The sequence below is a fragment of the Sapajus apella genome, unplaced genomic scaffold (assembly GCF_009761245.1).
Source record: "Sapajus apella isolate SASKATOON/1434 unplaced genomic scaffold, GSC_monkey_1.0 scaffold29, whole genome shotgun sequence".
In the NCBI taxonomy this organism is placed as follows: domain Eukaryota; kingdom Metazoa; phylum Chordata; class Mammalia; order Primates; family Cebidae; genus Sapajus; species Sapajus apella.
Genome location: NW_022436969.1, coordinates 4,608,623 through 4,632,976, shown reverse-complemented (window position 1 = coordinate 4,632,976; position 24,354 = coordinate 4,608,623). Strand labels below are relative to the sequence as shown.

Genomic DNA, 24,354 nt, shown 5'->3' with positions numbered 1-24,354 from the left:
CATTGTGAATGCTGACAGAAAGCATCCAGTAGAGAAGAGGTTGAAGACCCAGAAGGGAAGGCGAGTCATCCATCAGGGAGTTCCATGGGAGGACATGAAGAGATGGGACCCACAGCATAGGTGGGATGACTCACCACTGACAGGAGGTGGATCCACTCCTCCCTTGTAACAGGAGGGAAGGAGAAGGCAATGAGAGCAAAGCATATTGGTGTATACAGATCTGGTGAAGGTATCAGAGATAGATCTCAGTAGGTGCCATCTATTAACTTCTCTGGAATATGAGGAAGGTCATCCACTGAAAAGGAGAAGAAGATGGAGTTGGGAGATTAAATTTCACACTTGAGGGGATATGGAATGGTTATTTCAGAGGATTGACCTAACTAAAGAAGTAATTTCAGAATGGTCAAGCAGGACTTTCAAGCATTTGTATTAATAACAACAATCAAGTAGTTAGAAATGAGAGCACGTCACATGTAAATCTGAAAAGCATTATCTCCCCTCTTACACTTGGTCCCTCTTAAGCATGCTATATTAAAACCAATCCATTTAAATGGAGTTCTTTTTCTAGTTTGTAGTTTGTCACCACTTAATATATCTTTTGGCTTTGAAACAGTGTGTATTGAGCAGATGTTTCTTTAAGTTGGCAATCCTTAATTGGGTAAAGTGAAAATTAATTGCAAAAAGTGTTAAATGAGTTCCTTGCTAGGCTAAGGGGCAGTGATTCATTCAACTGCTCCCCCGTCCTCTTGTACCTATCTCTTTTCCCTACCTATCTTGGTTCCTTTTTTATTCCTTTAGGGAGTGCTGGGCTCACAGGAAGTATTCTGGAATATTGGCATTCCAAATATTCTTCTGCCATCATCAGAAGAGTTGAGTCTTCAATGGTCCTTCAATGTGGAGTCAGGATTGCAGCAGGTTCTTGGTTTTTCAGTTTTGTTTTGTTTTTGTTTTCCTTTCCTTGTCCAAAATACCAAAACTTGGAATTGAAAACCAAAGGAATCACTTGCAAGTACTCTCTCACTCTTGTCCTGTGCTCTTCTCTCCTACACATATAGAAATATATCTCTGTATTTCAGGTAGATTTTTGCCCTATACATCAAGGACTTAAAGAAGAAAAAGGGTCCTGTTGATTCTGCCTAAATATTTTGTTGCAATTTGTAACAATCTCTAACTCTGATTCAGAAATGGAATCTCAAGTCTTTAATGTTGAAAAGGATCATAGAGACAGTTTCCTCTCCCCTCCAGTCTGGACCACACTCTATTTTATGGATGACAAAACCTACAATGGTTAAGTGTGTGTCCTGAAGAGCCCGTTCTGTAAAATCGTGACCTTAAGAGTTTTTATGAACATGACAAAGAGCTCATTTTTCTAGCATGCTGTTCTGCACTTATTATTGCTTAATAAACACTGGATAATTTGAATTCGTTGATCATGATTCTTTACTAAAAAAAATAAGCACAGATCTTTGGATTAATGGAATTTGCCAAGTGATCGTCAGGCTAAGATCTGGGTCTTAGTAAAATTTCCTTTCTTTCGGTTCAGAATTAAAACATTATAGATAGGTGGGTGAAGTAATGCCAGCAGTATGGTAATAAATTTCTGACACATGACATGCAATCTGTGAGGACATTCCTTCACTTGGTCCTGTACTTTGGGCAGTAATGAAGTGGAAAATTAAATTAAATAAGCTTTTATTATTCTGTGGCTCTGCTGAAAAGGGTACCATCAAATACTTTAAATATAAAACATATCTGCTGAAACAAAGCTTCTGAGTTCTTTGGCATTATTGAACTGTGAAGAAGCCTTCCTGCCATTCACTTTATGGCTTTCTTATCTTTTGCTTTTGCCTTTAGTAGAATCAAATCCATGATAAATTATTTGGGGTTGCATCAGAAATACACACCCCATGAGCCTTGGAGGTAAAACCAGAAGGCATAGTTTCTAAATTAAACTGGAAAAAGTAACAAGGGAATACTTTGGTTTTATTGTTTTCACTTATATCTAACTCTCTAACCTCAGTTTTCTGTAAAGCCTTATAAATCTTAGACTGCAATATTTCTAATTCTGCTAGGTATTTTACTTAAATATAATTCATTCGTACTCAGTATTCCCCTTTATAACATGTCTGAAGGTATATATTTTTGCATATGAAGTAAATTTAAGATCACAAAATGATACTTGACAGCTGAAAGAGAGATCTCATATCCTTAACTTTTAGCCCTGGGGAGTTAAGGGAGGTCACTCTCTTGTCTATGTTTTTTTCCTCACTTTGACTTCCTTCTTTTAAACTATTATAATTCTAGTGACGTGAAGAAAAACACCCCCCCTCCCTGTGTTCTTGTGTAGTGTAAGTCATTGGCCATACATGAATATTACATGACCTGAAGTAATGTTACATGACTTGATTTCAGGGTAAATCAAGACAGTTGCTATCTTACGGTCAACTCAAGTGATCTGATGTTCCACCAGGACAGAGACAGGGCAAGTGCAATGGGAGGAGTGCAGGGTCTGCTGCCCTACAGCCTCAGACTCGTTTCCTAGCTCCTCCTCTTATACCTGTGGGGCTGTGGCTGAGGAGCAGATGCTCTGAACCGTGGGTTTCTCATATACAACATGAAGATAATAATGTCTTTGATGTAGTTGATCTGAGGATTGCCTGAGATAGAGCTCCTGTCTCTCATCGTACTCAAGAATGGGTGCCTATCATTACTGTGTATTTTGGCATCAGCAGAAATGTCTCAAGGGATGATGGGAAGCCCCATATTGATATTTGATAGGAAATTTCCTGATTGTGACTGTTTCTAAGGGGCTCAGGATGCCAGATGCAGAAGCTATAGTCACTTGCAGAAATTATGGCCATGAGCTGTCTCAAGGGCAGATGGTGGGGAAAGGAAAGAGAGGGCAGTGAATATGTTGAGCAGACCAGCCTTGGGTAGGCAGTGGCTGAGGAGTGACAGGTCTGCTGAGACCAGGGCTCTTGGGGTGAGGCCAGGTATTCAGACTTCGTAAAGGCCCCAGGTGATTTCTGACATGCAGCCAAGGTTGCGAACCCCTGGCATGGAGACAGACCAATAAGGAGGACTTGAAGCCACAGGAAGATTTATCTCTGGGTCTTTTTGGGTCATTAGTGACATGAAAGTCTGGCCTGGACAATGTAGGAATAAAGTAAAAAAAGAATGACAAAATAGCAAGCCTATAGTCATTTGCATTACTTTATTTAAATTCCTATAATAAAACACCACTGAAGTGGCTTGCATTTTCTCCTGGGGAATGCAGGAATTATTTTAACAGAGTAGAGAGTGCTCATTGATGTAAAGAGACATGCTTCAAACAGTTCATAGAATCAAGCACACCAATGCCCTGAGTGCAGGGCGATGAGCGGAAGGTAAGGGACGCAGCCCAGGCAGAATAGGAGGGCCAGGGCCCCATGAAGAAAACTCTGAGCCATCGTCAGGCTGGGAAAAAACAGACAAGAGTAGCACCGTGCAGTAAATCACTTGTTGAGGGGCCAAGTCAGGGTTAGTAGAATGAAGGCTGCTAGATAGAAAAAATTCCACCAGGAGACTAGAGTGGCCACCCGGAACAGGGGTGGGAATTGAAAAGGGGAGATATTTTAAGAGAAGACAATAGAAGTAAGCTCAGGGAGCCTTTGAACTTGAACTACTCAGCTGTCTATTGTATCTATTTATCTTACTTAAAAAGGTTCCAAACTCTCAGTCTCAAGGAGACTAGAAGGCATGAGTGAGTGAGTGAGCTGGGTATCTCTCTGAGTGCCAGGCAATGAGCTAGACTCACGGCTTCTGCTTCCCAGTTTCTCCTCTTCATGGGAGTTCCCACGAGGCCAGCACGTGCTGGCCACTGGCGATTCCTGACAATTCCCTGTGCACTGGTTCCTAAGTTTGGATTGCTTGTTTTCTACTTTCAAGACCACCTTTGCCTTTGCACTTTACAATGTGGAAGTGAGTTCCTCTTCTTTTGGTGCACAGGCCCATATGTATTCAGTTGTGCTTCAGCCCATGCAAGCCTTTCTACAGGATACTGGGGGAAGGGGAGGCGTACATCTGCCCAACCTCTGATGCCAGTAGTATGCCCCCAGTTCCATAAACTGACAAATATATAAGTATATTCCTACTTGTTAATTATAATTTGTGTATTGTTGATCCTTGAACAATACAGGGTTTAGGGGGGTGCCAACCCCCCTGTGCCATCAAAAATCCAAGTATAACTTTTGACTCCCCCCAAACTTAACTGCTAATAGCCTACTGTAGATTAAAAAGTCTTACTGATAACAGTTGACTAACACATATTTTAATGTTATATGTGTTATATACTGTATTTTTGCAATAAAGTAAGCTAGAGAAGAGAAAATATTTTTAAGAAAATCATAAGAAAGACACAATGTGTTCACTATTCATTAAGTGGAGTGGATCTCATAAAGCTCTTCATCCTTGTCTTTACATTAAGTAGGCAACTGAGGAGAGGAAGAGAAGGAGTTGGTCTTGCTAGCTCAGGGGTGGAAGAGGTAGAGGAAAATTCACATATAAGTGGACCCACACAGTTTAAACCCATGTTGTTCCAAGGGTTAACTATAGTTCTTTACAGCTTACAGAGCACTTTGGCATGCAAATGGCAAGTATAAATAAACAAACAAATAAAAACAAAAACAAATGCCTGCAGTTCAGTAAGGTAGAGCAGACAAGATGTAGTGAACTTAGAACTCTAGTTCAGTTCATATATTTCCAATCTCAGAGTCCAAAATAAAGCAAAAGATACAGTGACAACTAAATTGAATTCTCAACAGTTTTGGACATGGGGCTAAAAATTATAGCTAGTGGCCATCTGTCAAAGAATGTAAATTATGAAACTGGATATTAAATTACATCTAATTTAATACACTGTACATAGGATCTAATTTTATATCCTGTGGCTTAACAGTGTGCAAAATGTTAGGCTACCCCTATAGTGTATATATGTTGCCTTTGTCATATACCTCTGTCCAACCAGTACAGTGGAGTCCTGCCTTCTCGATCTATTTCTTCCATTTAGTGTACGAGCTTGGGTAGGGCCACTTAAACTCTATCATTTGTGAAACAAAGGATTATATGATTCAACTGGTAATGACTTTCATGACACATGCAGTGTATCCAATAGCAACAAGTAAAGTGGTATTCATGGTTTCTCATTCCATGAACTTGTGAGGGGCATAACATTTGCCACGTCTGTACATGTAACAGTAATAGCTAATTTTCAGAGCATGTTACACATACTGAATATACTTTCCATCTCAGAGCCCTTTACACACAACATTGGTAGATTCATGAATTATTATGTCATTTACCTTTCTACGATTGAGTAAACAGTTGTTAATTTAAATATTCTTTTATAATTTGATTACTCGTTTGGCATGAAAAGATTCGGAAAAATAATTAAACAAACAAGAAAGCCAAAGCTTGAGCCCAAGGCCCTGATCCATGACATGAAATTCAAACACACCTACGAGTATCTGAGCATACTTTACTCTTCTAACAACTTCTAGGGATTTAATTCAAGAAAGGACTCCTTAGCTTAAAAAAATTAGCAAAGAGCCTTATTCAAGGTACTGTGCAATTAATATCATTATTGAGAATTTTCCTAGTAGCTTCTCTCTTTTGCATATATTAGCAGCAGGTGTTGTTTGGTATTTAACTTATTATATACATTTTGTTATGCCACTGAAAATTCAAAATTTCATTTTAAAGTTCTAATTACCTAGAATTTTTTAGATGATCTGTTTATTCCTTGAAAATTAATCTCTTGACATAGTGTCTTTCAAATAATAGTGATGTAGAAAATGCAAGCTAATTTGAATTTGATAAATTGATTTCAACTATTTTAAGTAAAAGTAGGATAGGCACACCTTTGGTAATGTTAGCCCTTTGGAAAAGTTGATAAAATTTAAGTTCAATTGTGTTCATGAAGTTAGAAAGCTATGATTGTGGTATTATCATAAATAAAATATGTGAATGCAAGAAATATTAAGTAATAAGATTCAAGAACTCTGAAACCAGGCCCTCATTCACAAGCCTACAAGAACATGTGCACTTCATTAAAGTCAATGGAGTGTACCAGTTCATCCTGGCATTATTCATAATCAAAACATTTCAATTGTAGTTAACACACACACAAAACTAATTTAAAAGTCAAATGAGTAAATTAGTTTTATGCTCCTATGTTCCAATTCCATGGTGATATCAACTACCACATTTAGCCTCAGGAGGTATGAAAAAATAGCTAATACAATAAATGGGAAACTTTTGAAGGAATTACAGATCTGTTAAAATGAATGTTTTTGTAACTAACTCAACAAAAATATATTTTGTATCATAAAGGAGCCCCTCAAACTGCTCTATTACGAAACAGCCAAGCTTATCCACAGATTTACTTCTAGATTTTGAAAGCAGCAAATCAAAAACTGGAGGATTTATATAAGAAATAAAGTCCACTTCCTGCAAAAAAATTAAATTGAACAGTGATTGATTGAAAAATATTTTCTGTGTACACATTGCCCCAGAAAAGGGGGGAGCTTTTCTGGTTTACACCTGGTAGATTTCTCAATTGTAGTAAACACTATTCACAACACACTCTAGACATTTGCTTGACCTTTATTGCTGTGATACTTTTTTGCTTTCCCAGTTTTTGCCATTCTTTTAGGGACTCTCTCTTTTCTACTTTTTCTTTTTTTGCTTATTTCTTTATCAATCCCAAGTGGGGGTCACTGAGGACTCTGCCCTACATCCCTTACTCATTCATTTCTATATTTAGTCTTTTGACTCCACCTATGAAGTTAATGATTTACTTCATGAATATTTGTTTCCATTTCAGCCTCTTCCTAAAACTAGGTTTTATTTATTGTTATTTGCAGATATCAATGTGATCCCAAAGCTAAAAAAAAAAAAAAAAAAGGTATTATCCAAAGTTTAAAAAAAAGTATTAAAATTCCTGGAGTTCCCTGCTAGGCATTCTTGAAGCTGGTGTATTCTGGCTGTGCTGCAAGCTCAACCGCCTGGAATTTCATTCCCCATGATTAGTCATCCTGGCACATTTCTCCAATTTTTCAGTGTAAAGAAACGCATTTTTTATTTGCCCAAGTTTAAATGATCACTAGAGAGGGAGTTGTGTGTGTGTGTGTGTGTGTGTGTGTGTGCAGACACTGTGCATCCTTGGGAGAGTGTGAGGGGAAAGGGACCTGAGAAGAGCTGCCTGGACAGCATAGGGCGTGGAATCAAAGAAGGGACACTGACTTTGAACTCTGCACCCAGCTCATTCATCTGCCTGTCCGCAGTCTTGTTGGGAGCTTCTAGTCACACATGCCCTTGCTTCTCTTGGAGACTCTGTGGAGGGACATGTGCCAGTTCATATGTACATACTTCCTAATAGCAGGAAATAATAATGGCTTGAAAAATTCAAAAGTCACAGAGAGGCTCCTGTACTCCAATAGACTAGGCTGACTAAAGGGTAGAGGATTCCACACATGGTTTCAGGTCTTCTTTTCTTTTCTCATTCTGCACAATTTCTATGAATTCTTTAAAACCCTTTTTAGTATAATTCTCTGCTTCTTGTTTCTCTGCAGTCCATATTGTCTGTCTCAGATTGATGGTGTATGTGAGATTTTGTGTCCCTTGCAAGGTCACAGTCTAAGTCCTGGACATTATTTTAAGATTTTGCTTCAGCCTAATCATGTGACACGTGACCTTCTACAGACTTCCTCAATATATGCATGCACATGTACCTGATGTGGATCCTAAATTCAAACCCACTTGGTGAGCCTAAATTCAAACCCCCTTTCTGTCTCACCCTTCCATAGACCTCTTGTCCTGAGAATTCTGATCCTGGTGATCCCAGCCCTGGATTATCAGTCACCACTTACAAATGTAAGTTGCTTTTTGGGCACTCTAAACAAAAGTATTAATTCTGGCTTATTTTGGCTATAAACGCATCATGTGTCTTTTGTAAGGAGAGTGGCTTGGTTTATAAGCTGCTGAAAGGCAGAGCAGTCTGTATTGATATCACCCCTGAGCACGACCAGCATGCTCACCACCACCTCTCTCCTACCGCACCCTAACTGTTTCTCTCCTCTCCTGTCACCTTGGCTTAGAACTCATGGCTCTTACCTGCCTAAGGATTCCACCTTTGCTGCTTCTCCTGCACAGAGTGTTCTTCTCCACTTGTTACATGGTTGGGTCCCTCTTGATCCAAGTTTATGATTAGATGCCACCTGCACAGGCAGTGCCTGTTTCTGTCTTTACAGCACCCTGTAGCTTCCCTGCAAAGAATCTAACAAAATAAAAAACTACCTTTGTTTACTTGATTAACTCTCCCCTCAATTAGACAGTAAACTCCCAGAGGTCAGGTACCTGGTCGTTTGCTCACCACTGTAGATCCAGTGTCTAGCACAATATGGGTCAATAAACACTAATCAAAGGAAACAGTGTTAAAGCTTTCCTAAGCTCTAGGTAATGTTAAAACATTATCTTAATAAAGGTAATTAGGGTGTTTTATATATCTATACCTACATCAATCTCTCCCTTTATAGTGTGTATGTATATATTTATGTTGATATAGTATGCATGATATTAAAGACTTTACATATTTATAGATATACTATCTCTTTCTACATCTATCTCTATGTTGATAGATATATAGCATCTACATCTATGTTGATATAGTACACATGTATGATATTAAAGACTTCATTTAAATACCGATTTACAGCATTAAATCACTATATGCAATACATAATATTATTAGGCGAATTTGATAATTTGCCATTATCCCCTTGCTGCAAAGGTGAGGATAAAGAACAGAAATAGTATGTTCTGGCTCCCTGGACTGGAGTCCTTACTAAAAGACAGTGAATAATACTTTAAAATCACTTGTAATATAAAGATCGTTATCTGAAGTCATTATAATACATGGGACATTCAAACCTCACATTGAGATTTTCTAGTACTTCAAGCCTGACAATTTTCAAAACACTCAAATTTCTGTTTCTACTTTGTATTTCTCAGAAAAAAGAGAATGAACCAAGGAGACATTGGAACATTAACAGTTAATCACAAATTTATGAAAGTAGTGAGACATCCCTGTGTTTTAGTCACCATAAATATGCCTCTTTGTTTGCCTGCAAACTGTCCTTACTATTATTAGTCCCGATTTTACAAGTTGCTATTATCACTTTTTGAGTTGTAGCAGAATACCTTTACAACCTTGGGGTAAATTTGGGGTAAAATTTCTTAGACAAGATACTAAAAAGAATTAACCGTATAGAGAAAACTAATTTATTGTCTTTATCAAAATTAATTTTTTTTTGCTCATCCAAAGGCACTTTTAATAAAGTAAATATGCAAATACACAAACTGGGAAAATATTCACAATACATGTATCTGACAAAGGACTGCTAGCCAGAATATACGAAGAATTCCTAGAGTCAACGACAAGTAATCCAATAAAAATGAGAAAAAACTTGAACAGACATTTCTTAAAAAGAAAACATACAAACAGGCACAAGTACATAAAAAAGATGATCAACATCATTTGCCACCAGAGATATGCATATTAAATCCACAAGTGACTCCATTTCACAGTCACGATTGATGAAGATAAGGAGCTGGTGGAACTTTCATCATCACTGGTTGGGAGTTTCTTACAAATTCCCAAATGACATTTACCTACAGTCTAGCAATTCCACTCCTTGGTATTTATTCAACAGGAATAAAAACATATACAGACAGTCCTTGGTTTATAATGGTTTGATTTAGGATTTTTGACTTTACCATGGGGTTATTGGGACATAATTCCATTGTAAGTCAAGGAGCATCTGGACTTACAATGGTCAACTTATGATATTTTTTCTTTATTATGAGTTTATTGGGGTATCAAATGCATTTTCAACATACGATGTTTTTGACTTATGATGGACTTGTTGGGACATAGCCCCATGATAAGTCAAAAAACATCATATTCGCAAATAGATCTGTACAAAAATGTCCCTAGCAGTCCTATTCATAATAGCCCCAAACTAAAAACAATCCAAACATCAAAAACAAGATCATGGATAAGTAATTTGTAGTGTAGTCATACAGTGGAATATCACACATCAGCAAAAAGGAAACAAACAACTGATATACACAACAATCTCAAAAATATTATGGCGTGTGAAAGGGGGCTTCACAAGGTACATGCTGTGTGATTCCACTTATATTAAGTCCAAGAATAGGCCAAGCGAAACTATGGTGAAATATGTAAGAAGTGGTTTCCTGGGAAGTAGTGAGAAGGTGGAAGAGGGGTAGGGAGGTCGGTGATGAGGTTTTGAATTGGAATTGACTGGAAATGCCAAAGAGAAAACTATTTAGGGTGTGAGATTCAATACCTTATATTTGGGGGCTGGCATACAGGTGTGTACAATTCTCAAAATTTACTAGATTGAGAGAACACTTAAGATTGTTCATTTTATTATAAATTATATATCAATTTTAAAATTAAGAGATTCTATTATTTTGTTAAAAACCGTATTACTGAACACCATTTGGAATATTTCCCTACTTTCTAGGCATGTGAGACATTTTAAAAATTCTTGTATTTTATAAATTTAACAACTGAGTTTATCAAGTATGAGAACAACATTAATGCATCCAGTTTCATTAGTTTAAGCCTCAATTTATAGTGAAGTTCAAAAGCATAGATTACAGAAACCAAAACTAAAGATCCTTGTCCAGAATCAAGATTAAATTTTCAGAGATGGATGTCATTGCCACAGTATACCAGCAAGGGGAGTAGTTACACTTTGAGAAGAGCTTCATCCCCATCACCACTGAATTATTCTACAGGGCACTTTAACAAGGCCCAAAAAATTGACTTTCGGGTATAGTCACGATAGAAATGACAGACTGTTTTAATGCAAGAGAAAAAGATTGAAAACCTTGACCCTCTAGATTACTCCGAACCTCAATGTGAAGGAGAAAAATACTTGCAGATCAGCTTATTAAAATATTATGGTCTTGTAATTCAGGTACCAGGAAAATATTTAAGAGAATAGCTAAATTAACTGTGGGGGGCCACTTTTTCTTTGCTAATTATTTCCATACAAGAATAATCATATACAGCCCTTTCCCCTACAAAAGAAAAAAAAAACCCAACAACTTCACTATTTTTATACGTGTGAGAAGGACAGCCCTAGAATATACAAACTGTTGGAAAATTGAGGCTTGGTCTGAGAGTAGATAAGGCTGGCAAACAGTACTTTTTCTTTCCGTTAGAGGCTAAGGGCTTTTCAGTTGAGATTGTTGGGCTACAAATCTGAAGATTTATGCTGAATTTTTAAAAATATCATCATGTTCATCAATTCTTATAAGATTTATAAGGCTTAATTCTCACAAAAGCTTAGGAAAGCTCCAGAAAAGTCTCTAACTATCCTTTCCTACCAGCTTTGGTAATCCTGGATTTATAGAAAAGAATGTTCAGACTGACAATGGGAAACATGCTCCACGCAAGCCGGGGAGCAGGGGAGTGGGCCTGCCAGACAGGAACGCTTAGGAGAAGGGGACCTGCCCTCTTCACACTCTATAACCTTCATCACAACACCCTTGAGTCTAACACCATAGTGCCTTCTTCCGAGAAGCTGAGTGCAGAGGTTCTGGCAACGTGTGTCCCTGAAAATACCCTGAGTCATGTCCCATGCGAAGCTGGAGTCTTGACTTATGTATGGCAGCTGTCTCTCTGCAGTCAGCAGCGCCTGTGAATATGATGCACCTCCCTCCTTTGCCAAATGAGTGCAAGGACACTGAGTACAGGTAAACAATAGTCATCTTCAGGAACTGTGTCCAGGAGAATGTGCCTACCAAATGCAAAGCTCTAGGGGACCAAGTGCCGACGTGTAGACCTGCAGTAGCCTGCAAGGAGCAATTCTAGCATTAAAATCACATGGCACTGCAGCTTGGCACAAAAGCAGCCCTCTACTCCGAGAGAGAGTATGCTATCAATATGTAAAAACGTATCATCCTTGAATATGTGTATCCTTTTGCTGGTACATAAACCCTGTCTCAAGATTTTCTTCATGAAATTCCAAGGAGCATTTCTCAGTTCAATGACCCTAAGAAATGATTTTGAATTACTCTCCACTTACAAAATAGAGGAAAAGTATTTTCTTTCAGTCCCTGTAAATGGAGGCCTAGGGATGTATAGGAGTCAGAATCAGAAGAGTCAAGTTTTAGACTCTGCTTTGAACACTTTATCAAGATCTCCAAATCTGAAATGCTAGTCTGGGCTGTATTCTTGCTGTCAAGGACTCACAGAACTGGTCCAAATTGAACACTGTTTCACTACATGGCAAAAAAATGAGAAAAACATGTTAATGACATGCCACTGCTCACCTTTCCCTAATGTTGGCTTTGCCACTGAATGGATGAGTCTTGTGTTCTTCTAAGTGGGAAATAAACCAAAAGGCCATATTCCAAGGGTTACTAAACCTGTAAGATGTGTAAAGGATAGAAATAAGAGTAAAGAAGAACATACACCAAAAAAACCCATAAATGGGAGACAAGTTGATTACAGGAGGAGCTAGAAGGAGGGTGTAATTAGGGTTAAAGAAATAAAATAAATAGATGTTTGTCTTTGCATTTGTTTTTAATGAGAGGTAAGTTGCTTTCTTGAGCAGATCTAGAATGAAGATTGCATACACACCAGGCAGAAATAAAACGGGAGTTGTAGAGGGTATGGGTGGTGGGGGGGGGCTGGTTGGCATGACATTAGATTAAAGCACCTTGGATAAAGGATTGATGTGCTTTTGTGGAATGGGAGAGAGTACCCTGTCTGAAATTGTATTAGGAGACACATTATTTGGTGCCTAGTACCCTGGGAAAGGCAGGGCTGCACTTCAGTGTGGCTTATGCTGTGTAGGGAAGTCCCTCCTGTGGGGTTAGGGGTGTTAAGGTGTCCTGGGGCAATCTCCACATTAGCAAGTTACCACAGCAGACTGAAATAAATCTACAGGAAGCAAGGTGCTTGGAGGTGAATTTCATGTAATTCATGTTGGTAGTCACAGAAGAGTGGGCTTTGGGAGCCAAGGCTAAAAAGAGAGAAGAAAATGCTCTGGGTTTCTCAATCCCTAATTAGTCTTAGGAATTGTCTTTTCATGGGAACCTGGAATTTTGTCTAATTGGATAGGTTTTTCCTGATGTTTAAAATATTATTCATGGGAGCTGGTTATATTCATTATCTCCAAAGATCTTGACTAGGAGCTAGCACCTTGCATTTGGTATATCCTTAATGAATAACCATTGACTGAGTGAATCAATCATGTTCCCAAATGAGGAATGTGTCTTAGATTAATTAAAATGGAAGTCAATAATGTGCAAGAGATAGCCTATATTTCCTTTATTACCGCCATTTGGCAAATTGAGGATGAAAGCTCTAGCAGTTCAAATCTCTCTCAGAGGTAAGTTTAGTAACTATCAAGATAGATCTTGGCAACTCTCTTGGGGTCCCCAAGGCTCACTAAACATTTTAAGAGGACATCGAACATTTTCCTAGTGGATGGTGAGATAACTTACTTCCATGTGTGGGAGGAAGTGCAGTCTTGCCTGTTGCAACCAGCAAATTCTGGAATGAGGTTTAAACTTGGTGTTAAAGGTATGAGGAGTAGGTAGCATGCAGTCTGGCTCCTTTTTCTTAATAGTTGGCCAAACTTTACTTTTCCATTCCAGAGGAGATGGACAGCTTTTTTACTGCCTTATGTGCTAGGGAAGAATGAAAGTTCAAGTGGACGAGGAGGCTGGGAATAGGCTGTAGTTGGGATATGAGCCAAGGGTGGGAGGTGAGAGGGTAGGAGGGTCAGGCAGGGGTCTGGCTGGCCACTGTCCTACTCTGAGCAGTAGTGTCAGGGCTGGAGCTTAGCTGATGGTGAGAACATATAACCTTGGAGACATCCGGATGCTCAATCTTTCGTGTAAGCCACTCACTTTCTTGACAACAAGAAGTCATAGGACCACAGGCTTCAGACTCTGAATAGAAAGGGCATCATTCTGCCAAACCAGGGCTGAGGCCAGAGAACAGGGCCTCTAAAATTCTGGGATCTGCATTGGCCAACCTTTCCAATTGTCTCCTCAATGGCACTTGCTCTCAGCCACTAGTATACCTGCTTTGATCTACCTCAACCCCAGACCATCAACTTATTCATTTCAGCTGCTCCAGAGTACATAGGTGTGGCTGTACCTGCAAACCCATGTTTTCAGGATGGGATTTTAATTCTGCTTAAAAACATTTTTCCATGTCTCTTTCTTGTCTTGTTTCCCCATTGCAGTTTTTTTTTCTTTCCCAAGAGACAAGTTCTTATTCACAGAAGAGCACACATGGTGCATATCTTATCTTTAATGTCTTCAGTAACTAATGTAAGCTATGTGCTGTTATGCTTATTTTATTTGATTTTTTTAGAGATAGGATCTCACTGTGTTGCCCAGAGTGGACTGGATGGCTGTTTACAGGTACAATCATCATCACACACTACAATCTTGAACTCTTGATCTCAAGCAATCCCCACACTTCAGCCTCCTGGGTAGCTGGGTCGACAGGCACATGCCCCCATGCCCAGCTTATCCCTGTTTAATAAACAAAGCTCAGTGACTCATCCAGCATGTGTTCTGGCCAAGTGTATTATAGTTTATAAAGTGCTTCCACATGTGTTATAAAGTTCTCTGACCTATGAATTGCATGTTATTATTTCCTCCATTTCACAGATGGAAAAATGGAAATTTACAGGGTTAAATGACCTCCCCATGTTGCATTGTTCATGGGTGGCTGAATTAGGTTTTGAACTTGTGTCCTTCTATTCTACATCCCATGATTACTCACAGTATAGTGGCAAGAAAATGTAAACTTTCAGACATAAAGCCCCTCAAGTTTCTTTATACCCATCTTTAAACTGAGCTTAGTTTTTCCCCACCCATCCTTCTCTCCTGTCTCAGGAAGAGGCTGATTCTGTATTCCTAAAAGTTCTCTCCTGTGCCCTTGAGTGATCTTATTTATTTCCATCTCTTCACATTTCAACTCTATGCAAATGACTCTCAAATCTTTCTCCCTCTGAACTCCAATTGTTGTCTTTGACCACTTAAAGGGCATCTTTTCCTGGCAATATACCTTTATGTATAGACCATATGCTACTCCCACATTCCCTCAGCTCTATACAACTAACTCTAAGTCTACGTTGTTTTACTTGAGCAATACATATGCTTTGATGTCTCCATGCTTTTGCTTGTACTGCTTGAAAGGCTGTCCTTCCTTTTCTCTACTTGTAGAAATTCTATTCATTCTTTAAGAATCAGTTCAAGTGTGATAACTATTACCTAATATTTTCCCAACTCTTCCTATTCGATTTCATGTTGTATTCTGTGCATTTGTGAAGTACTCTGTTTATGGGGATAACACATTGCTTATCACATGAGAGAGTCATTTGTCTCCATCTCTGTCTCAGCTTATGGAATACCAGTACAACAAAGACAAGAAGAGAATTTTATTTATCTCTACATCCTTTGGTGCAATAAGCATGGCCCTTGGCTAAGTGTTTGTTGAATGAATAAAGGAATACATAAATGCATGGTGACTCAGTTACTACATCAATTTGTCAACATACTGCAAAGAGGGCATGATCTGATTTTGTTTTTTGCCCTTACCTCAAATCTTTGCTATCACCCTGGGAATCTGACTTGCTTGCTTTGAAAAATGTTGAGTTTTAAATAAAAAAAAAATCCATATGAGACCATGAAAAAGAAAATGGAATAATACATCATTTTTCTTGTAAATACACTTCTGTCATCTAGATGATCAACATTACAGATAAGCATCTGAAAATTAAAATTTATATTTATAGATTTTTAAGATAATAAGAATTAATCTTCTTCTATTACTAAATACTTCACCCACATATTACACAATAGTAAACTTCATTCGCTTAGAATAATTAGTCTGGAAAAGAGGAGAGGAAGATCTAGCCTGAATTAGAGAAGTCAGAATTTATTGAAAGCAATATTGTTTTATCACTTTCAATACTGCTATCTGCCAATAATGTCTGTCTAAGGGGACATCTACTTAGTGACCTTAATAATCCTTATTTTACAGCTGAATCTTTTTGCCTAAAGCCCACTGCATGCTAAAGCCAAGAAAACAATGTATTCTTTTTACATTGGTTACAAATATTTCATTTCACTTAGCAAATCCATTCCTTACAGACAATTCAAAGCTAAATTTCAGTTTAGTCCAGATCAAATTGTCAATGGTGCATTAACAGTATCTGAATTAATGAGGTTTTACTCTATTCATAGAGGAAGACATTTAAAAAAATAGATTATTGTGCAATGTGCCAGGAAAGTGTTACTTTAAAAAATAGAAAAAAATGTAAACTTTTTCAAAAAAGTAAACAACAACCTATATATAACTGAAATCAATCTTCAGAGCCTTTAGTTTCCTTGGTAAATTCCTTGAGGACAAGGATGGTAGTTTGCTTGTTTTTCTCCCCACCCTTCAAGACTTTATGCACTCCAACAATGTCACCTAGGCTGTTCTTTCTAGGGATGGTTATCATCACCAGAACAGGTGCTTAAAAGCAACACAATGAGGCTTTCAGATTTTCTACTCGTTGCTCTGCTTATCTATAATTACCCAAGACTCAAACATTATGAGGAAGCTACTCACTGATTCTGGGTACAGGCCGTAAGTACTTCACTGGTCCCCATCCTGAAAAAGAAGAGGAGAGAAATTCATATATTACTATCACATCCAAAGACATTTACAAAAATTCTACACAAAGATGCCTCAAAGTTTTTAATATTTTATCTGTAACCAGGAAAATTATGGGAAGGGAGAGGGTCATGAAATAAATGTGTCATCTTTTGTGTTTCTAGCCTGATTAAGCTTAGTGTCACTTATTAGGAAATCTGGCATTACCATCAAAATTTGCTATAGAAAACCCTGGGCTTTGATCCTGTTCTCTTTGTAGGAGGGAGATGTAGCTGGGGACTCAGGGGTGGGTAGAATTGGAAAATGAGCATCACAAGGAAGACGATTTCCTTTGATTCTCAGCATTCCACTCCGTAACAGATCAGTGTGCTAATGTACAATGGTGTTTTCACTTATTAATAAAATCTTTGTGTAAACCGAGTACTTGGGCTCAATGTCTTTGGGTGAAATTGAGATGGAGATGCCATGTGCAGCTCCTGGCATTGAGTATTAGCAGCCTACTGTTGGATGCCTTAGTTTGGGAAGCTTGGAAGAGCAGATGACAGGAAGCTAGGATAAAAGAACAGGGCTCTGAGGGAAGCAACCCCATAGATATTTAAACTATCCAGAACTAATGATAGTTTATTCTGTAGCAAACAGCTGTAAGAAAGAAATCTTGAGGATTTCCTTGAACCAATGATTTTTCATGGTGATTATCAAGGGCCTCTTTCTGCCAGATGAAGTCAGCCTATTGTAACAAAGTATGTTTATTCTCACTCAGTCACCTATAGGGAGAGGAGAGCCTCAGCTCATTCTGAGAACAATTTTACAGAGCCATAAGAATGCAATTACATGACTACTTAGTTTTTGGCTTTTTGGGTTACGTGGTTCCATTTCTTTCCTTAAATGATATTATATATATAAATATGTGTATATATAAAATATATATTATATGTAATACGACATATTGTAACATATATAATATATGGCATACCATATATTTTATATAACTATAATGAAATATATAATACGTTTAAATATATTAACATATTCTATATTTTATAAATATATAGGTAATGCTTTGCTCTCTGCATGCCTTTTAAAAAAATCTTTCAAAATATGTTAACTAAAACTTGAATGAATACTCAAGAATCATGTGGCTTAAGCAATGGTAGGATTAATTGTCTGTCTTGCTATCCTGCCCCATTTAAATCACCTAGTGTGACTCATTTATAATATTGCTTTGTTAACCCTAATTGACATAAAAATCTTACTGGCATTTGTCTTTTAAATAATTTTTTAGCAAATTTAATGTGTGCCAAAAAATACCAGTTTTTATTTGCATTAATTATATGCTATTCTATTTTTAGAATGATTTAAAACGTATATCCAAGGGCATTTTGAATTTTATTGTTATGAACTTCTTGGTATAAGGTATTGGCCATTCTACTTGATTTAGTAATATCTGTATTTTGGATGCAGGTATTTATGAGTCATTTATATAGCTCATCAGTAAGTTACAGGTCTTTAAGTACAGCTCATTCCCTGGGGCTGGACCTGGATGTGTAATGCATTGCTCCAACCCACTTTATTGTAATTGCAACTCTATATTTACCTGTTCACCCAGGTAATGGTAGTGTGATTAAGGTCACACTGTCATGGCTTAGTGATAAGAACATTGTTTAGACTAGAACTCAAAATCTTCCTCCATACAAAATTGATTTTATCTGGCTTATCATCATTATTTATGTAGGCTGTCAGTGAATCAAGGAAGGAAATTAAATAAGTGTGGAAAAGCTGGTTATTCAAAAAGTCAAGTGCATGTGCTTTTTTATACCTTATGATATTCTGGTAAGTTGCTTACTGATTGTATGAGAGATTGTTCTCATCAGACATTCCTTTTAAGCTATCTGACTTTTAATGATCAAGTCATTTCCTTAAACAACGTGGATATAAAAGGCTCTTTCTCCATTTCCATGATGGCTCAAATATGAAGGTTGTGCAAATCTAGCAATTTCTTAAGGGTGTCTGGAAACCTAATATTAGGACATTACAATGAGAATACACTCAGGTATTGGTAATTCTACCCTGGTCTAGTTTGTCTTTCCACACATCACGGATGAAAGTATACTAGTTAGACAAATGCCTGTCTCCCCCACTGTAGTAAACTGGGATGATCCAGTCTAGTTCCTCTTTTTAACTTCTCTGAATCTAGTTTAGTCTTATGCATAAATATATATTGAATTAACTTAAATTTTTGAAAGACATATTTCTTTAAGGATAGGTTAAATGATAGGGAAATAAATACAATTTATTTTCATCTTTTGAATTGTCTCCTAAAGAAAAGTGTCCTCTTCTACCTTCCCATAATAGTAATAGAGTATACAGCTCTTTAAAAGTTTTAACTATAACTTCTAAATTATTGTGATTTCTCTCTATATTTGTATATAATAAATAAGTAGGATGTTGGGCTCAGTCCATATAATCAATACAGACTGACTAGCTACAAGATCATGTATTAAATAGCTATGCATCTTCTTCCATGGTCAACTATGAAAATAACTTGAAACCCCAACAATGAGGATTGCTTCACAAACTGAAATTAATTGGGTTTGGGCAGACCCACTAAAATTAATGAGTTTAAACCTCATATCCACTAAAATTAATGAGTTAAAACCTGGATATGAGGTTTAAATATATCTGTTCTTATATTGTGTTTCCAAGATTGAAAATGAATTAAGACTTAATTTAGTGGCATAGATAATCAAATAGAATTTTTCTTTTCATCCTATAACTTATTCTGATCTTCATTGATTTTGTGGTTAAGCATGTTTTACTTGTTGAAACTTGGTGTAAACATCATAATACGTGAATAGGTCTAGAGCTTTGATGAAAATTTAATTTAAAAAAAATTAGCATTTCACTGATCCTTATCCTGAGGGTTGGAGAGCTTCGCACAGCACTGAGCCAGGTAGAGCTCACACTTAAGTGAGAGAATGCAAATACAACCATAGTGTACTTTTCTCAAAGAATTCAAAATCATTCTTCTGGCCACGTGATAAATTAATTTAGTTGTTTGTTATCAGCCTTATCTAACTGAGAATACAAGGATAGGAAAAGGTTAGACAGTTACCTAAGGCTATGTGGCAGTTTGTTGTTAAAATTGAAATAGGGTTACATTTGGAATGCCAAGGCCTTATTTTCAATAATGAATCAGGATTTGTTTTTCCAGCTTACCTTACTTTGTAGATATCTGATTATCAATATACTCTTAATTTTATACACAGATATTTGGATGCAAAGAAAAAAATCATCACAGTGAAGCTTAGGCCCTTGGGTTGCTGGATTTAAAAGTTTATTCCCAATATTTTCTTTTGAAATATTGATTTGGTCTCACCTTGCCTTTTTTTTTTTTTTGCTTTTCTTTCAAAATTGCCTGGATCCACAATTATTAAATCAATAATAACCACAATAACAGCTAACATAGATTGAATGCTTATTAAATATCAGACATGCTGCTGAGTGCACTATGTGAACCTTACCACATTTAATATCCTAAGAATCCCATGGGAATACTACCAGGGTTTCTGCATATAGAATATAGCCAAATGTTTCCAGTTATTCATTTTCTTACATAAACTACACTCATAATCATCATCTATATTTCTCAGTTTCTGTTTCATTAAAGTAGATTGAAAGCTTAAAGGCACAAAGCAGAATCCTTTTAGATTTAAGTTTTCCCCAATATTTTACCACTATCTTGCTCATATATAATTCTATAGCCTTTTATTTTTAGTAACTCAACTTTATTGAGTCTTTACAAAACATTTTAATAGAAACAGCAATTCTCTTTTACACATCCATATGTCATTGATTTACACAATAATCATTGAATAATTACATGAATAATCAAAACTGGCATAGCAGATCTGGGGACAAACACCACAGACTCTTGGTCCACATATATCTTCACAAGAGGGATCAGAAGTTTGCAGGTGGGCTAGAGAGCATATGGTCCTGAACCGGTTATGAGCATCAGTCAGTAGGATATACTAAGGGAAGGGAGAGAGCTGCTCAATCAGGCAAATCACATAGGAGGCCAGTAAAAATAACTTCTATTGTATTTGATACTTTATGTATGTATTTGATAAGATACTTTATGTATGTATTTGATAAAAATGCATTATTCTGATAAAATTATTTAAAAGTTTAAAATGGAGAGGATCCAAGATGGCCGATTAGACACAACTCCAATGCGTAACACCTAGCGAGACAGACACAGAAATCCAGAGATCTCCTAGCTCCAACCGAGGTACCAGGTACATTTCAACAGGTCTGGTCCAATGGCGAGCAAAGCCCACTCAGGGCAGACCGAGGCAGGGAAGGGTACTGCTTCACCCAGAAAGTGCATCTGACTGGCGAGTTGGAGGCTCCCCCTCTGGCACTCTGGTCCAGATACAGCGCTTCCCCCAAAGCCTCAGCAATACATAGAACCGGGGATCTTTGCCAGTCAAGCACCGGGAATTACAAGCGTGGAGTTGAATAAGAGTCTGCAGACTGAGCTATAGCCCCCTACCCCCGCCCAGAGAGAGAGGGAGCTGTAAGCGGGCACAGCTGGGCAGGCCCCTACCCCGTGACCTGAGACAGAGGAAGCTGAAAGGGGGAGACAGCTGGGTGTGGCTGGGTGGGTCCCTAACCTCCCCCACAAACCCCAGAGGGCTGAAGCTCTGACTCTAGTGGGTTGCGCAGCCAGTGCCACAGTCTGAGAGAACCCTGAATGATCCAGCCCAGTGGAGGAAGGGCACAACCCACTACTACAGGGGTGGGACTGGGCTACATGTTTTAACAAAAAACACAGGAAGCCTACCCAGCAACCGGACGGTGTTCTTGACAACCCAGCAGCCCCTGCAGGTCAGCAGAAGAGGCAGGACTAATCTCCCAGTATAAACAAAAAAGACACAGGAAGCTTCCCTAGTAACCTGGAGGAGTCCCTAGAAACCCAGTAGCGCCTCCATAGGCAGACAAGTGACCTCATCAAGCAGCTTCCTGACACCACAGCCAGGTAAATCCACAAAGATGGGAAAAAACCACCGCAAAAAAGATGAAACCATCAAAGAACTCTTCTCCTTCAAGGGATCACAACTCCTCAACAACACAGGATCAAAACTTGACCGAGGAGTGTGACGTATTGACAGAAACAGGCTTCAGAAGGTGGATAATAACAAACTTTTCTGAGCTAAAGGAACATGTTCTAACTTAATGTAAAGAAAAAAGGTTAGGTGAAATGCTAACTAAAATGACCAGCTTAGAGAAGAACATAAACGAATTAATGGAGTTGAAAAACACAGTACGAGAACTACGTGAAACAAGTTTTAATAGCCAAATGGATCAAGCAAAAGGAAGGATATAAGAGATTGAAGATCAACTCAATGAAATAAAAAGAGAGGGCAAGACAAGAGAAAAAAGAGTGAAAAGAAATGAACAAAGCCTCCAAGAAATATGGGATATGAGAAAAGACCTAATCTACACTTGATCAGTGTACCTGAATATGATGGGGAGAATGAATCTAAGCTGGAAAACACACTCCAGGAAATTATCCAGGAGAACTTCCCAAGCCTGGCAAGGCAGTCCAAATTTCAAATTCAAGAAATACACAGAACTCCACAAAGATATTCCTCAAGAAGAGCAACCCCAAGGGACATAATCATCAGATTCACCAGGGTCGAAATGAAGAAAAAAATGCAAAGGGCAGCCAGAGAGAAAGGTCAGGTCACCCACAGAGGAAAGCCAATCAGACTCACAGCAGATCTCTTGGCAGAAACCCTACAAGCCAGAAGAGAGTGTGGGCTAATATTTGATATCCTTAAAGAAAAGAACTTTCAACCCAGAATCTCATATCTAGCCAAACTAACCTTCATTAGTGAAGGAGAAATAAAATCCTTTATGGACAAGCAATTATTGAGAGATTTTGTCACCACCAGACCTGCCCTACAAGAGCTCCTGAAGGAAACACTAAGCATGGAAAGGAACAAGCACCAGTCACTGCAAAAGCAAACCAGTTGGCAAAACCAAAAATGCAATGAAGAAAATGAGTCAGCTAATGGGAAAGAAAATCAGCCAATAACAAAATGGCAGGATCAAATTCACACATAACAATATTAACATTGAAAGTAAATGGCCTAAATGCCTGAATCAAAAGACACAGACTGGCAAACTGGATAAAAAGTCAGAATCCATCGGTGTGCTGTATTCAGGAAACCCATCTCACATACAAAGACATACATAGACTCAAAATAAAGGGATGGAAGAAGATTTACCAAGCAAATGGAGAGCCAAAAAAAGCAGGGGTTGGAATCCTAGTCTCTGATAAAGTGGACTTCAAACCAACAAAGATCAAAAGAGACAAAGAAGGACACTACATAATGGTAAAAGGATCAATCCAACAGGAAGAGCTTATTATCCTAAATATATATGCCCCCAACACAGGAGCACCCAGATACATAAAGCAAGTTCTTAATGACCTAAAACAAGATTTAGACTCCCACACAATAATAGTGGGAGACTTCAACACTCCACTGTCAATATTAGACAGATCAACGAGACAGAAAAAAACAAGGATATCCAGGACTTGAATGTAGAGCTGGATCAAGTGGACGTAATAGACATACAGCTAGTGCTCGACTTATGACCACGATTGGGACCGGCAGACCGGTCATAACATGATTTGGTCGAAAGTTGAGTAGGCTATATGTACAGTTGAAATGGTGAACAGGGAGATGGTAGTGCTGCTGGAAGGTAGTCTGCACTGTCGTACGCCCAGCTGGGCAACGTTTGTGCTGCCAGACGCGGAGCAGTCGTGGCTAGTGATTGTGGTCGTAAAGTCGAATGGTCGTAAGTTATATAGGTCGTAAGTCGATCAATACCTGTATACAGAATGTTCCACCCCAAATCCACAGAATATACAGTTTTCTCAGCACCACATTGCACTTACTCTAAAATTGACCACATCATTGGAAGCAAATCACTCCTCAGCAAATGCAAAAAAAGAGAAATAATAGCAAACAGTCTATCAGACCACAGCGCAATCAGACTAGAACTCAGGATCAAGAAACACACTCAAACCGGCACAACCACTTGGAAACTAAAAAACTTGCTTCTGAGTGTTGACTGGATAAACAATGAAATGAAGGCAGAAATAAAGATGTTCTTTGAAACCAACCAGAATGAAGACACAACTTGCCAGAATCTCTGGGACACTCATTTAAAGCAGTGTCGAGAGGGAAATTTATATCAATAAATGCCCACCAGAGAAGAAAGGAAAGATGTAAAACTGCTACCCTATCATCAAAATTGAAAGAGCTAGAGGAGCAAGATAAAAAAAACTCAAAAGCTAGCAGAAGACAAAAAATAACTGAAATCAGAGCAGAACTAAAGGAGACAGAGACACAAAAAACCCTTCAAAAAATCAATAAATCCAGGAGCTGGTTTTTTGAAAAGATAAACAAAATAGACAGACTGCTAGCCAGATTAATAAAAAAGAAAAGAGAGAGGAATCAAATAGATGCAATAAAAAATGATAAAGAGGATATCACCACTGACCCCACAGAAAT

General features: G+C 38.0%; 1 protein-coding gene across 1 annotated transcript in view; it reads right to left on the bottom strand.

The window, feature by feature from the left end:
- Positions 1 to 24,354, bottom strand: part of CHST9 (carbohydrate sulfotransferase 9) — a 292,367-nt gene that overhangs the window by 104,795 nt on the left and 163,218 nt on the right. Inside the window, exon 4 of the mRNA XM_032293135.1 lies at positions 16,721 to 16,762. Coding sequence (XP_032149026.1) covers positions 16,721 to 16,762 — 42 coding nt within the window. The remainder of the gene's footprint in view (positions 1 to 16,720; positions 16,763 to 24,354) is intronic.